The sequence below is a fragment of the Pavona decussata genome, unplaced genomic scaffold (genome assembly GCF_977016875.1).
Source record: "Pavona decussata unplaced genomic scaffold, jaPavDecu1.1 SCAFFOLD_157, whole genome shotgun sequence".
NCBI classification, from domain to species: Eukaryota; Metazoa; Cnidaria; class Anthozoa; order Scleractinia; family Agariciidae; genus Pavona; species Pavona decussata.
In genome coordinates, this window is record NW_028145569.1 from 829,993 (window position 1) to 842,500 (window position 12,508).

At 39.2% G+C, this 12,508-nt stretch overlaps 2 protein-coding genes across 5 annotated transcripts in view; one reads left to right on the forward strand and one right to left on the reverse strand.

The window, feature by feature from the left end:
* LOC146465086 (Fanconi anemia group C protein-like) overlaps positions 1-2,150 on the forward strand; it is a 34,543-nt gene extending 32,393 nt beyond the window's left edge. Inside the window, exons 17-18 of one of the 2 annotated variants that reach the window (XR_014868356.1) lie at positions 9-1,786; positions 1,855-2,150. Coding sequence is in view for 1 of the 2 variants with exons in the window: in XM_085128903.1 (XP_084985029.1) it covers positions 9-335 (327 nt within the window). In the remaining variant the exon portion in view is untranslated. Of the gene's footprint in view, positions 1-8 lie in introns of both variants that reach the window. The other variant, XM_085128903.1, reaches the window with a different exon arrangement.
* Positions 1,242-11,266, reverse strand: LOC146465088 (galanin receptor 2a-like). 3 transcript variants are annotated; one of them, XM_085128906.1, is made up of 2 exons: positions 11,076-11,266; positions 1,242-3,616 (listed from the first exon to the last, which is right to left on the reverse strand). In XM_085128906.1, the coding sequence occupies exon 2, from the start codon at positions 3,482-3,484 to the stop codon at positions 2,201-2,203; it is 1,284 nt and encodes a 427-aa protein (XP_084985032.1). In that variant the 5' UTR covers positions 3,485-3,616; positions 11,076-11,266; the 3' UTR covers positions 1,242-2,200. The 3 variants fall into 3 exon arrangements, with proteins under 3 accessions (XP_084985032.1, XP_084985031.1, XP_084985033.1); XM_085128905.1 differs by lacking the exon at positions 11,076-11,266 and adding an exon at positions 8,743-8,874; XM_085128907.1 differs by lacking the exon at positions 11,076-11,266 and adding an exon at positions 8,351-8,606.
* Between the last annotated feature and the right edge of the window lie 1,242 nt (positions 11,267-12,508).

Genomic DNA, 12,508 nt, shown 5'->3' on the forward strand with positions numbered 1-12,508 from the left:
TGTCTTAGCTCACACAAGGTCTATCCACTCTTGAACGCTTGTCTGTCATGTTGGACTACTTCGAAAATTCTCTCTTGGGGAAAAAATCCTTACCTGCATCCTCAAATGATCAGAAGAAAGCTCGACAACGTTTGGGCAAAAAAATCGATGAACTGATTAGCGACGCCAGACAGGAGCTTGCAGGGAACCAGCATTCTGCAGATCAGGCTATGTTCACTGAATCACGGGTATTAGATAACTGTGATACTATAGATAAAGACTTGTTGGCAAGGACTGAGACAGTTTTTAGAGTTCTACAGTGTGAAGAGAACACAGAAATGCCTGCGCAACTATAACTTGATTGTTCAAGGTCATTGAGTTCGACTCTTCACTTGCCTAGTAATTCTTTAAAAGCCTTTACAGTATACACGGAAAAGATTAAACTCATTCTCTTTGGAGCTATTTTATTGACAGAGTGCACTCCGTTTACATTAAATTCAGGCCTCTTTATTGTTCCTATTGAACAAACAAAATAAATACGTAAATACATTGAATAATATGAATTTTTAAAATGCTATTCAAATCATTTGTTATACATATATGCAGTGGACTTCTACTGAGATACTTCTTTCCACTCTAGTGAAGAAACGCAATAATGCAAACAAACTTTATAAAAATCCCTGATTCTAAGTGGCAAGGTTTGTCGGCTGGCTATTCACGTAGTGCTCCCCAAGCGTAAACACAGGACTGCGTAGCACAAATCTTAAATGTGATCAGAAAGGAGGACTTAAACCCGAAATATCCGGATTTACAAGCCCAGTGTCAAAACCGCTCTGCCACAACACTAAAAATGACTTCCGTTTACAGGCCAGACGATGAAAAATTTGTGTCCACTTAGCTTGTTAAATGTAAATGTAATTTTATTTACTCGCGAAGCACCAAAGAGCTCTCGGAGCTCGTTCAAAGGTGCGGAGCAAGGACGAGAATCAACAACAAACTCAACCCACATGACGCCAAGTCCGGGAATCGAATCCGGGCCACATTGGTGGGAGGCGAGTACTCACCACTGCGCCATCCCTGCTCCCCCGGTGGGAATGCCATTCGATAAACGCAGGCACACGCATGCGCAAATGGCCGTGAGTTGACCCAGATTACCAGCCTACCTTAAAATTCCGAATGTAAGCATGAAAAATGGCAAACATGGAGCTTGAATACTTGACCATATAGCTAAAATCTAACAGCACTTCAATAGACTCATCGTCTTACCTTCGCGTTAGTATTGATCAGAAGCTTTATTTCTTGTGTTACAAACGTTCCGTTGTTAGTTTCGTCCATTTGAAACCATTCTTGTGTGTTTGAAACACCAACCCAAATGCTTTACGAATTCCCTGTTCTAAATAAATGGCGGGGATTCAGGCGCCCCTTCATCTTTGGCTGTCACCATGCCGTGATGGTAACACTTGTATGCCTCAGTGACCCTACGATCTATGCCAGCCGAGACCTTGGTAGGTCTAACTTTGCCCTCGATTGGTCAAGGGGTAGAGGTCTGACAAAACCCCTGGTCTGCCTAGCCTGGGGGTTCAGTAGGCGATGGGCTAGATTGTTTACCTCCCATGCATGTGATTGTCGCGATTGTATCCTTTGATCGAACTGCCGCCATTTTGTAATGGCAATTGCAATCTGAGGAGAGCGCCAAAACTACCGAGGGCCCCCCTCGTCTGGCTGTATACACTCCCGACACAGCGATAGGCACAAGGGAATAAATCAAGCGGCTCGAGATCCGTGTTTCTCATTGGTCATGATGTAAGTTTGGGGCTTGTAGCCCTACGAAGAACTTTTTAGGGACTCATTTTCGGAGAGTATCTTTTTCACGAGAGAGAGAAGGGGGTTATTTTTAAAGGGAATATCGCGTTTCAAGATTGGTTGGGTTTGACAGCTTAAAACAGCTTTAAACACTAAGCTAACAGCTTGACCAGTTTGGGATATTTTCCACCTTGCGTTGTCTGACAAGTTATCTCCATGTTGAGATTCGAGTGCTGACGTTTCGAGCGTTAGCCCTTCATCAGAGTGAATACTTTACGGTTCGTCAAATTACCTTATCAGCTAAATTGATAAAACCACTCCCCCACCGACGCAGCACCACAGTGCCTTTACAAACTATCCACTTTATCTAACTTTATGTTGGCCTTAGTATCAAAGATATGGTAGTTTTATTGTGCTCTCACAACACTGTCTCTTTTTCTTCGGCCACACTGCTGTCGTCTACACCGAGAAGTTTCACCTTTTTTCTTTCCGTTTTCCGGGCATTAGTGCCGTCCACCCTTAAAAGTTTCCGTCCCTGATCAGCGGGTGAATCCTGGATGCCAGTACTTTCCGTTTCTTCCTTTATTTTCTTGTCCAGAAGTGGTGACATTGCTGCTTCCTTTCCGTTTCCCCACTCCTGAAGCAAAGGCGGACCCCGTTGACTCTTTTTTCCTGGCGCTTCTGTCCTGGACATCGTGTGTTCCATGCCTCTTTTAAAGAAGTCTCTTCGTCCGCTCGTCTTAAGACAAACACAGCCGAACAAGGCTTTAAAGACACCTTTAAACTCCTTGTTCAATGTCCCATATGCGATTGCGTTCAGTGCGCTATTGGCAATCGGGAAGATATTGGCGATAATATTCGCCTGCGCCCTGTAGCTCTTTTCATTTAGGTTTCCGTATCTTGTCCAGAAAGTGTAAACAACATGTTGGGGCAACATACAAATGGCGTAAAGCAAAACCAGTGCGACTAACATCTTTGTAATTCGCTGAGTTTGCTTTGCACGTCGACGAATCGTCTTCCTGTATATTTCGCTTTGCGTGCTTGTCATACCAGCTGGTAGTGCATTCTTTCTCAAGCTGCATGCGGTGATTCCAGCCAGAATCGCAATCACACTCAGTGGAAAAAGGTACTGGATCGCAAACATGGAAACCCAGTATGCTCCCGATAGGGTTTCAGATGGCCATACCTCGACGCAGTACAGAACGCCGGGCCCAACAGGAACTTCGGTAATGAAGAATACAAGAGGTAAAGCTGTCACCGCTGAAACTACCCAAATCAGAGCTATTATTGCAAACACGGTGTTCCTGGTAAGTCTGGGTTTAACTGGGAAAACAATCGCGCGGCATCTGTCCGCGGTGATAGCCAATAAAATACCAACAGAAACGGATTGAGAAATAGGTAGAATTATGTAAACCAGATGGCACATGAAGTTTCCAAGAATCCAATTGTAACAGTTTTCCAAGGCGATCATTTGTGTTGGTACGTATACAATGACGAGGATCAGATCGTGGAAGGCCAGGTTGAATGTAAACAAGTTGCAGCTGTTTTGCGTTTGTTTTCGTTTCAAAATCGCTAAACAGACAACCGCGTTTCCAAAAGTTCCAAGAATAAATATCGTTGAGTAAACCAACCGCAAAGTCCACATTAAAGAGGCGGGTCCGGAGTTGCATTCTGTAGACGCTGATGTGTTAGAATTGTTCATTATGGTTTCTAGGCCGGCGAAGAGGAGAAAAAAGTGCCTTTTTGAATTTTACTACCAAAACAAAGTTGTTTCCTTCGTCAAGTTGTTCGTAGACCTTCAAAGCTGTCCAGGACAGTCAGTGTTCCAGTGAATCTACAAAAGACGGAGCATATCAGTAAATCTTGAGTAATTTGTAGTAAGATCGCTACTTCTTGTGCTGCCAAATCAATATTTTAGCGCCTCGTTGACTTTGCGCCAGCTGGCATGTAAGCCTTCATATTTGGCGAACTTTTAACTGTACTTAGGAAAATAAAATAAGCAAGAGTACAGATAATCTCGGAGACCGCAACATACGTATTGCCTCAATGTATGCATGCTGAACATATGTGTTACTGTCCTTTACGCATGCCCTGAATACAATGTTTAGATTGCTCTCTCGTCAGCATTTTGCAAACCTTTTCTGTACTCCCCATTGGAAATGCTCTCTTTCCACCAAATAAACTTCCGCGTTAAAACGTTTCCTCGTAAACGATTTGAAAATAACAAAGGCCATTACCCAATGACCAACTACTTTAGGGAAACTTGCAATCTGATTGACTACGCAAGAGTGGTCGAATTAAACATTAGAGTATTTCTGTCGAGTGACTATCGGCTGATAGCCTCTTAGCCGAAATTTGATGTTCTTTAAACAAATATTAGCCCCAGAAAGCGAAGCTTTGGAGGATTATGCGCTAGTTTTAAGAATATTAAATGTCCAAAGGGGAACTAGTTTTCGTTATAGTTCACCAAAAGAAAAGTTCGCCGAGTGTGATTGGTTTAAGTTAATCAGGTTGACATGATACTGTTTATCCGTTGAGATGAGAGCTTAATGTCCAACCGGCGGGATAGCACTTGTCTGCAAAAAAAACCTTCTATTTATTCTTTCAATTCACTAACAAACAGGTTTCTTTGGTTGTATTTTTATCCTGTGCTTTGTTCATTAGTCTTTCTCATTTCAACCAATAGATCCTTCTCCAAAATGGCGACAACAGATTTGAATGAGTTAAAATTGAACTGAATGAAAAACTGATACCAGCACTGGAAAGAGCACCTTTACTTTATTAACCATGCAAAGTTTCAGCATATTAGGTGTTATATCAGCATTAATAGGAATTGTAAAATGAAATTTGACAAATTCACAGACGTTTGTATGACTGGGGCCCAGTCATACAAACGTCTGTAAAGTTTTCATTTTTCAACTTACATTTTCTCAGCTGATATTACACCTGATATGCTGAAACTTTGCAGGGTTACTAAAGTAAAGGTGCTCTTTCTAGTGCTGGTGTACATTTTAAATTTTAACTTATTTGAATTTTCGGCCGCCATTTTGGAGAAGGGTCTAATGGTGAGCTGTAAATTTGAAATGCCATTTTCAGTGACCCGCGCGTTAGGAAATTTAATGGTGAACAAAAACACAGTAGTGTTTCTGTCTTGTGACTATTGGTCTAATAGTAGTTGCCCCGGCCCCTAATTAAAATTTGATGTTCTTAAAGCATCATATTAAATTTTCACGAGGAAATTATCAACCGATAAGTCCCTTGACAGAATATACTCGTGTTTGAATAGTGTCTCTGCGTGGATGAACACTGTAATGTCACCTGAACAATTTAAACCAATCAAACTTAGTGGTAAACTTTAATTTTTGATAGACTTATTCTGTTATTCGTAAACGCGCGCAAGAAAATTGCCGAACTCACAAACCATTTTACAAATTTCTTTGTTGAAAATGCTTAAACAATAAAATGGTTTGCGTTTGACTTTTGTATCGATTCAGCGAGAAAGAAACCGAGTTTGTGGAAGGCTACAAAAATTTGAAATGAAAAACGTTGGCGCAGACCTAAAGTTTACGATTATTATAACTTAGAAGGCAAAATTACTGAATGCTGATTGGTCGAAAGAGAGGGTATTTTTTTTTCTTAATTTTCCTTTCACCGAGGGCAAAATTGCTCACTCCTGATTGGTCGAGCGGCGAAAATACTTGTTCCTGATTGGCTGAGTACGCCATTTCTACATTTTGTTGGTTTTTTCAATTTGTGCCGTGACAACGACTTCTTTCAGGTTCTTTGGGGTTTGGAGTTATGCCAAAGTTTGTGCCAAAAATACTTGGAAGCTTACAAGAACTTACAAGAAGCAGCAAGAGATTATTTGTGTCATAAGGTAAAAAACTTGATCGGATTTGTTTGGTTGAAAAACTGAAATTATTCCTGGCGGCGACCAAGTGCTTTCATCTTGCTACGGCTTCTTCCAACGAACGATAACCGAGCGATAATAACAGTGCCGTTTTGATGGGAGGAAGGAGAAGGTCTAATTCAGTGGAAGAAATTACTCTGCAACTTCCTTCTTTGGACCCACGGTTTGCTATTTCCATCGATCTGTAATCGTGTGACTTTCAAGCGGAAGAAAGCTTCACAGTGTATGTTTCATGCCTAACATTTGGTTTAATTGTTTTTAGTTCGCTCATGAGTTAAACTTGTATTTTCTCTTAATTATATGTATCTCGTTTTGTCTGTTTTGTCGGCTAAAAAACAGGTGAATAATTGTTTACTTGTTTTGCTTACGGGTGAGTGTTTTTACTCCAGGCCGGGGCTGACTGTTTTACGAAGTGCCTCGATAGTTTTAAGAAAATTTTGCCCTCTATGTTATAAACACGTCATCGTAATGAGACTTCGTAGAATTATGGATTAATTTTCACTTGTATTTTCAAAGCGCGACTCGGGCAATTTGCGAAAACTTTGAAAAATACGCGTGAAAATTAATCCTTAATTCTACTCGACCTCATGCGATTACATATACAAATTCGAATTGCTGTATTTCTCGGATGATGTTCCTGGTAACGAAAGTGAACGAAAAGAATGTCGTCTAAACATAAGGAAAACATTGTCATAACTTGGATAGCCAAATAGAATTTTCACTTTCGATTCCCAAAATTGTTGGTCTTAACTCAAATTTAAATTAAGCAAAAAAATTTGCTCCTCTTTCAAATCCTGTATTATATAACGAGGTTAACCTCAACGATTTGTAACAATCATGGTTAACCTTAAATTCTTAAACCTTTCTTCCACCGGTGCAAAATAACACCATGCCTCATTAAAACATGCTATGATTTGTGGATTATGCAGATGAAGTTTTCGACCATATTGAGTTCTTTCTCGTGTTTAACAAATAGCCCAATCTCTGTCAATGCTTCAACTTCAACTTCGATGATAAAATCAACGAAATGAATACACCAAGCAATACGTTCCGAAGAAACCCATCATTTTAAAATTTGGTTGATATAGATATCTTTCTTAATTCCGGTATTCCGGGCAGTAGTTACGATCGCTTGACATATCCCACTTAATTGCCTTCTATAGCTACAAGTGCCTGCCAATCAACTGTGTGTATGACATGACAGAGTCCTCATATCGTGTAAACAGTGGTGAAGAGCAGATCACGTTCTCGAGAAAAATATGGCGGCCTCGCTTTTATATTTACCCGTTTTGCTTCGTCTGAAACACGAAAAGAAAGCTAGGGGCACTCACAAGGACATTAAAGCATAAAATTAAAATGCTGTCTTCTGTGTTTCTAGATCGATTGGTGGTCTCGTTAAAGACATATTAGTGTACGCTTGTATAGTTTGATCTGTCGCAGTCGCAGAAAGTTTTAAAAAGCGGAATCGGTTTACGAGCTGTTGTCGGCTTTACAAAAATGCTAGCATACCTTAATTCGCATTTTTGTCGAGATATTTGCCCCTTGAAAAACGAAAGGAATTTGTTTTCCAGCGGAAGAAATTTTAAGCTGACATTTTGGCGATTAAAACTTAAATTTTTCTTTAAAATTAAATCCTAATTTCTGAGGCGATAAAGGGCTAACTTCCAAACGGAAATTCACCAAAATGAACCGTTGTGTGCCCCAGGAAAGTTGTAAGGATGTAAGCTTTCCCGAAGATCTTTCTCGTTTATTTTGGAGCAACTGTATGATGGAAATCATGTGCTAAAGTATTAAAGTTTTCACCCCCACAACGTTGTAAACAGTTTTATTAAATTTTCGATATTAACAATGGAGTTCAATTGCCTCGCCCGCCTATCACTTGGCAAACACAAGGATCGAGCGTTTTGCATAAATTGGTTTTTCAGTAGTTCAGTATTTGAAGTAGGATTTCAGTTTGCGTATCATTTTGTTTTTTCTCGCACCGTAGAGATAACAGGAAGAAAATAATCAGTTCAATTTTTTTAAACCGTTGGGCCCGCGCGTTACTTAAAATAACTAACAAACTTTTAGCTTGTGAATCATTCTGTTTGTCGTTCTGTTAAACATAGATTTCGTTTTAGTCCGTTTTGTATTTTATATATCTTAGCTTTTTCGAGGATGCGAGCTCTCTACAAATGTATAGGTGACATATTTTGAGGACTAAACTTTTTGGTTTGAATCTGATTACCGTACTCCGGCAAGCTAGAAACATGTTTCGAAATAAATTCGTTCAATCCAGAAAATAACGCTACAAGTAAAAAAAGAACGCATATAACCTTTCTCAGCGCGGTTATAACCGCAAGATTCTTACAACACAACTTGACCGATTTTCTGTCAAAACCGAGTGGATTCGCGCCTTAAGTCTAATCCACCATATTTTCACCCCAGTATTTATCAACCTTTTACTTCAATACGATCCCAATTTTACAAATGTGTTTAGTAGTTGCGTCCCTCTTTCACCAAAATCATCCAAGAATGAGGGGAAGAAAATCAGTTCCAAATTTCATTTTGCAATATTTGGAGAAACAAAAACTACCGCAGGAAAGTACTGCTCATTAGCTGTTATTTAAATAGCCACACTTTAGTATTTGTCCTCCGACTCGAAAACTAGAACCATACCTTATGCTGCAACTTCCAGAAGTGACTTTACCAAAGCCGTTTTCGTTTGTGAGGTAACACGTTAAGATTAAATCTTCGGACTCAAAATTTAAGCGAAGTCTGACTCCGATAATGGAATTAAAGGTTTTAACTCGTTAACTTAAGGTTTTAGTCGATTGTAGACTATTCTATATGTGTACAAGCAGAAGTGCTTCAATTTCTCATATCACGAATTTCGCAATCCTTCGCTGAGAGGCTGATCAATTCATCCAATGCCTTGTGCACTTACGAGAAAAACTCGTTGTCTACTTAAGGTAGGTAAACTGAAATTCTTCGACACCCTAAAGTTTGGTAGAAATATTGCAGTTTACAGTATTCACTATTTACACAGGAACATTTCTGTGTTCACAAACCTTGCGAAATGTTGTTTAAATTAGTTAATATGCCCTCGTGTGTCTGGTTCAGTTTTCCACGATTCCGTCAGTTGCCTTCGCCTTCAATGGCTACCAATACAGTCAATTCTGATCAGCTGTGTGTCCCACAGTGCAAAGTCCTTTTCTGGAGGTTTAACATAACCAGTTTTCCCTCAGTGGGCGTTCCAAAGCAATTATGAAGATTCTATGTGCATTAAGAATGTGTCATCCCTTCAATTATTAACCTGTGTCGTTGTTTGCACAAGCAGGCAGTATAATAGAAGGAAATTCGTTATTTTTCGACTTGCTAAACTCTGTTTGTTCCTACGCTACCACCTGCCGGTTCATTATGACGGCCGGTTTCATTTGCTTCGCACATCAGTCCGACTTGCTAATATCACTATCTGCTTATTTCACAAACGTGCAAAATATCGCCATTTATTTTTATTTTTATTTTTATTTTTGATAGGTCGGACAAAGATTTACATTTACACCTTTCGCTCTTCACGTTCCTGCTACCAGACAAGCTTCTTTCAAAATCGTGGTTTGCTTTTAAGCCTAGAAATTATTGTCACCAGCTTAAAGTGGCAGTATCACCTATTTTTAGTGTCGCCCTGAATAGCAAAAAATGAAAACATTTGTGTCGCTAGAAAAATTAAAATAACCGTCTAGGTTTGTTAAGAATAACGCTACTAGTACATAGGAACTAGTGCCGATCATCTTTGGCTGCGGGTCGGCTCAAAGGGATGAAAAAAGCTCTTCCTGTGTAATTAGGAGAAATCGCTTAAAACAGGTGACAGTTAATTCTTCAGGCTCGGAGAAAACATTTCATATTTTCCTCCTGTTGCCCAAAAAGCAATTTCGTGTTTTGGAAGAGGTCCTTTGTCAAATATTGACCGGTACATACAGCAAAATCTCCGTGACAGAGCCTCTTTAAATTTCCCACGAAACAAAGATGTAAATAAAAAACTGATTACTTCGGTGGTGAATCAGTGAAAATGTCAGCGATTAGCGATTTGTAATCCCCTCTTTGTCTCATAAATCTCGGCGCAGTTTAATTTCATATATCTCCGGTTTCATATATCTCGTTCTTGAAGGTGATTTAACGATTGGTTTTTGGTGCAAGGCGTTGAAGAGCTTTGAGCCTTTCATGGATTCGTGACACGTTTTATGACAAAACACAAACAAGTTAGCTAAGGATGCACTGCTTCACTCTCACAATTGTTATGTCAGTTTTTTGGCTAGGTAGTGTTTTGTTATTCGACGTCCAAGTGAAAAGTGCCAATAATGAGCATAGGTCGAAATTTAACGTGATGGCCAGCTTGTCTGGCGCCGTACTAACAGTGATAAGTTTAAGTATAGCAACGGCAGCTGACCAAGTTATTGTCAATGAAAAATTGCTTTAACCATTTTTACTGCCAGTGGTTCGTTTACACCTTCAAAAAGTTGAAACACAAAAACGACGATGAGTAAAAATTAATATTGTCAACTCAGTGTTAAAAGCAACACGATCACCGAAAAATACTGCTCAATGGCTTTCATTTGAATGATCTCACTTTAGAATTTCATCCACAGACTCAAAAGTTAGAACCACCTTGTACAGCGTTATAAACAGCACCACGGGAAACTACTGCTCAGTAGCTTTCATTTGAATGGTCACACTTTAGGAAATCATCCACAGACTCGAACGTTAGAACCACCTTGTACTAAGCATAATAACAGCACCACAGGAAAGTACTGCTCGGCAACTTTCATTTGAATCGTCTCACTTTAGGATTTCACCACCGAGATTAGAAATTTAGAATCACCTTGTACAGCATTTAAAAAAAAAACAGCGCCACAGGAAAGTATTGCTCAATACCTTTCATTTGAAGGGTCACACTTTAGGATTTCATCCACCGATTCAAACGTGAGAACCATTTAAGGATTTTATCCATAGGAAAGTAATGCTTAGTGATACTGATGGTGACAGTTGGGGATTTATCTGCGTACTCCAAGCCGACCAACATTTAATCTCCATTTTTTTTTTTTTCGCAACCTTGACCGCGAAGAGTTTAGCCTCACTGTAGTTGGCGTGCATGTCGATAGAATCAAAATAATAAAAAAATACTAGCAATATGACGGTTTAAGAGCTGTCTTCAAGACTACTGAAAGCCCAGACGGATGTTGCAATACATGAACCACTTATTATGTATTAAAACTGGATAGGCAGGCTAAAGTTATCAGGTTTAGTTCACGGAGCGAAATAAGACGCTTTGGTAATCTGAACATTGCCATATGTTTGTAAGCGACAGTTTAAACATTAGATATCTCTTTTCATGTCTTTTGCTTACCTTACATCCGACAACTGTATCTCAGAAAAGCATCGTTTGGCATCAAATGCGGATTTTTAAGTATTTTATGTTTACTGAGTCGTTGTCGTATTTTTAAAAACGGCATCCGAAACTCAATATGCGAAGGAGAGCCAATGTTTTAAAAAACGATTTCCCAAAACGTCGTTTTCCGTTTGACGTTGAATGTTAAAGTGTTTCTTGCCCAAATAAATGAGACAGTTCAAATGTCTTATATCAACGATTCCACTGTTTCCTTCATTTAATTAAAATCCTCTAATCTCCATTGGTTCTTGGCGAAATGACTGATTTAACACTTTATAATTTGGTTTTGTTCCGCTCTTAATTTAAGGAGAACCAGAACGTTTGCTTATGAAACTGTCAAATAAATCAACGACTATCGTTTGGTTATCAACAAGAAGCATGTGGGAAAAAAGAACGACTTTTACTGATGATAAACCTGCAGGACACTCTCTGTAAATAACCTTGCAGTCGGAACAAAAATACGAAATTCAAAACCACTTTTTATACAAGACTTGATTTGTTTTCGATAAGACATATACCTAAAGGTGTTAAAAATTAGCGAAGCAATTCTCGAGGAAAGATGAGGGATTTAGAGTTTAAACCCATAACAATACGTGGAGATTAGAAAGGCAAATTTAAATTGAAACAACGCTACTTTTACGTAGTTGTCCTGAAACAAAACGGAAAGAGAAATCTAATATCGAGTTCTGTGTGAATATTGCCAGTATTGCGAGCGTACTTTTAAAATAAATGATTCGATTCGTTTATCGATCTATAATATGGCTGATTATTCGTTTTTATGTCAATAAGGGTAAATCGCTTTATAAGAGTTTCGTTTTCGGCTTAGGAGGATAAATTAAAGTTGAATAAAATCGAAACAAAATAAGAAAAAAAAATATTCTTCGATTGAAATGAATGAACGCCGCGGCTTAGCAGAGCAACCACCTGCGTGTGTGCTTACACGCTTGATTCTGTTTGCTCTGGAAAATTTGGTTGTGTCCTTATTAGGGAAGCGTAATATGAATCCAGCTGAGTATTGGTAAATTGTGGTAGCAAAATCCTTGACATATTCAATTAAGCGAGCAATTCTGGCGCCTTTTGTCTGATTACATAGGAAAAGAGCGTTGCAAGATTCTTTAATATACAATTACTTGACGACCGCGCGTTGGACACGAGGATACAGATAGCGCTGAGTTGGCCATAATCATCTCGTAAACAGTTAACAAGAGCGAGTGGAAAAATCGTTTTCATGTTATGACAGCCAGGATGTATAGCTTAATCTTGCTGATTTAGTGATATTTTCTTTCATCACGGACAAATACAGTTATCATTTGTGGGGCATTGTATAATGGCTCGTATACCATTGCCGCTAAACGAATTCAAACTCGGAGATTGTTATCCAACGATCCACC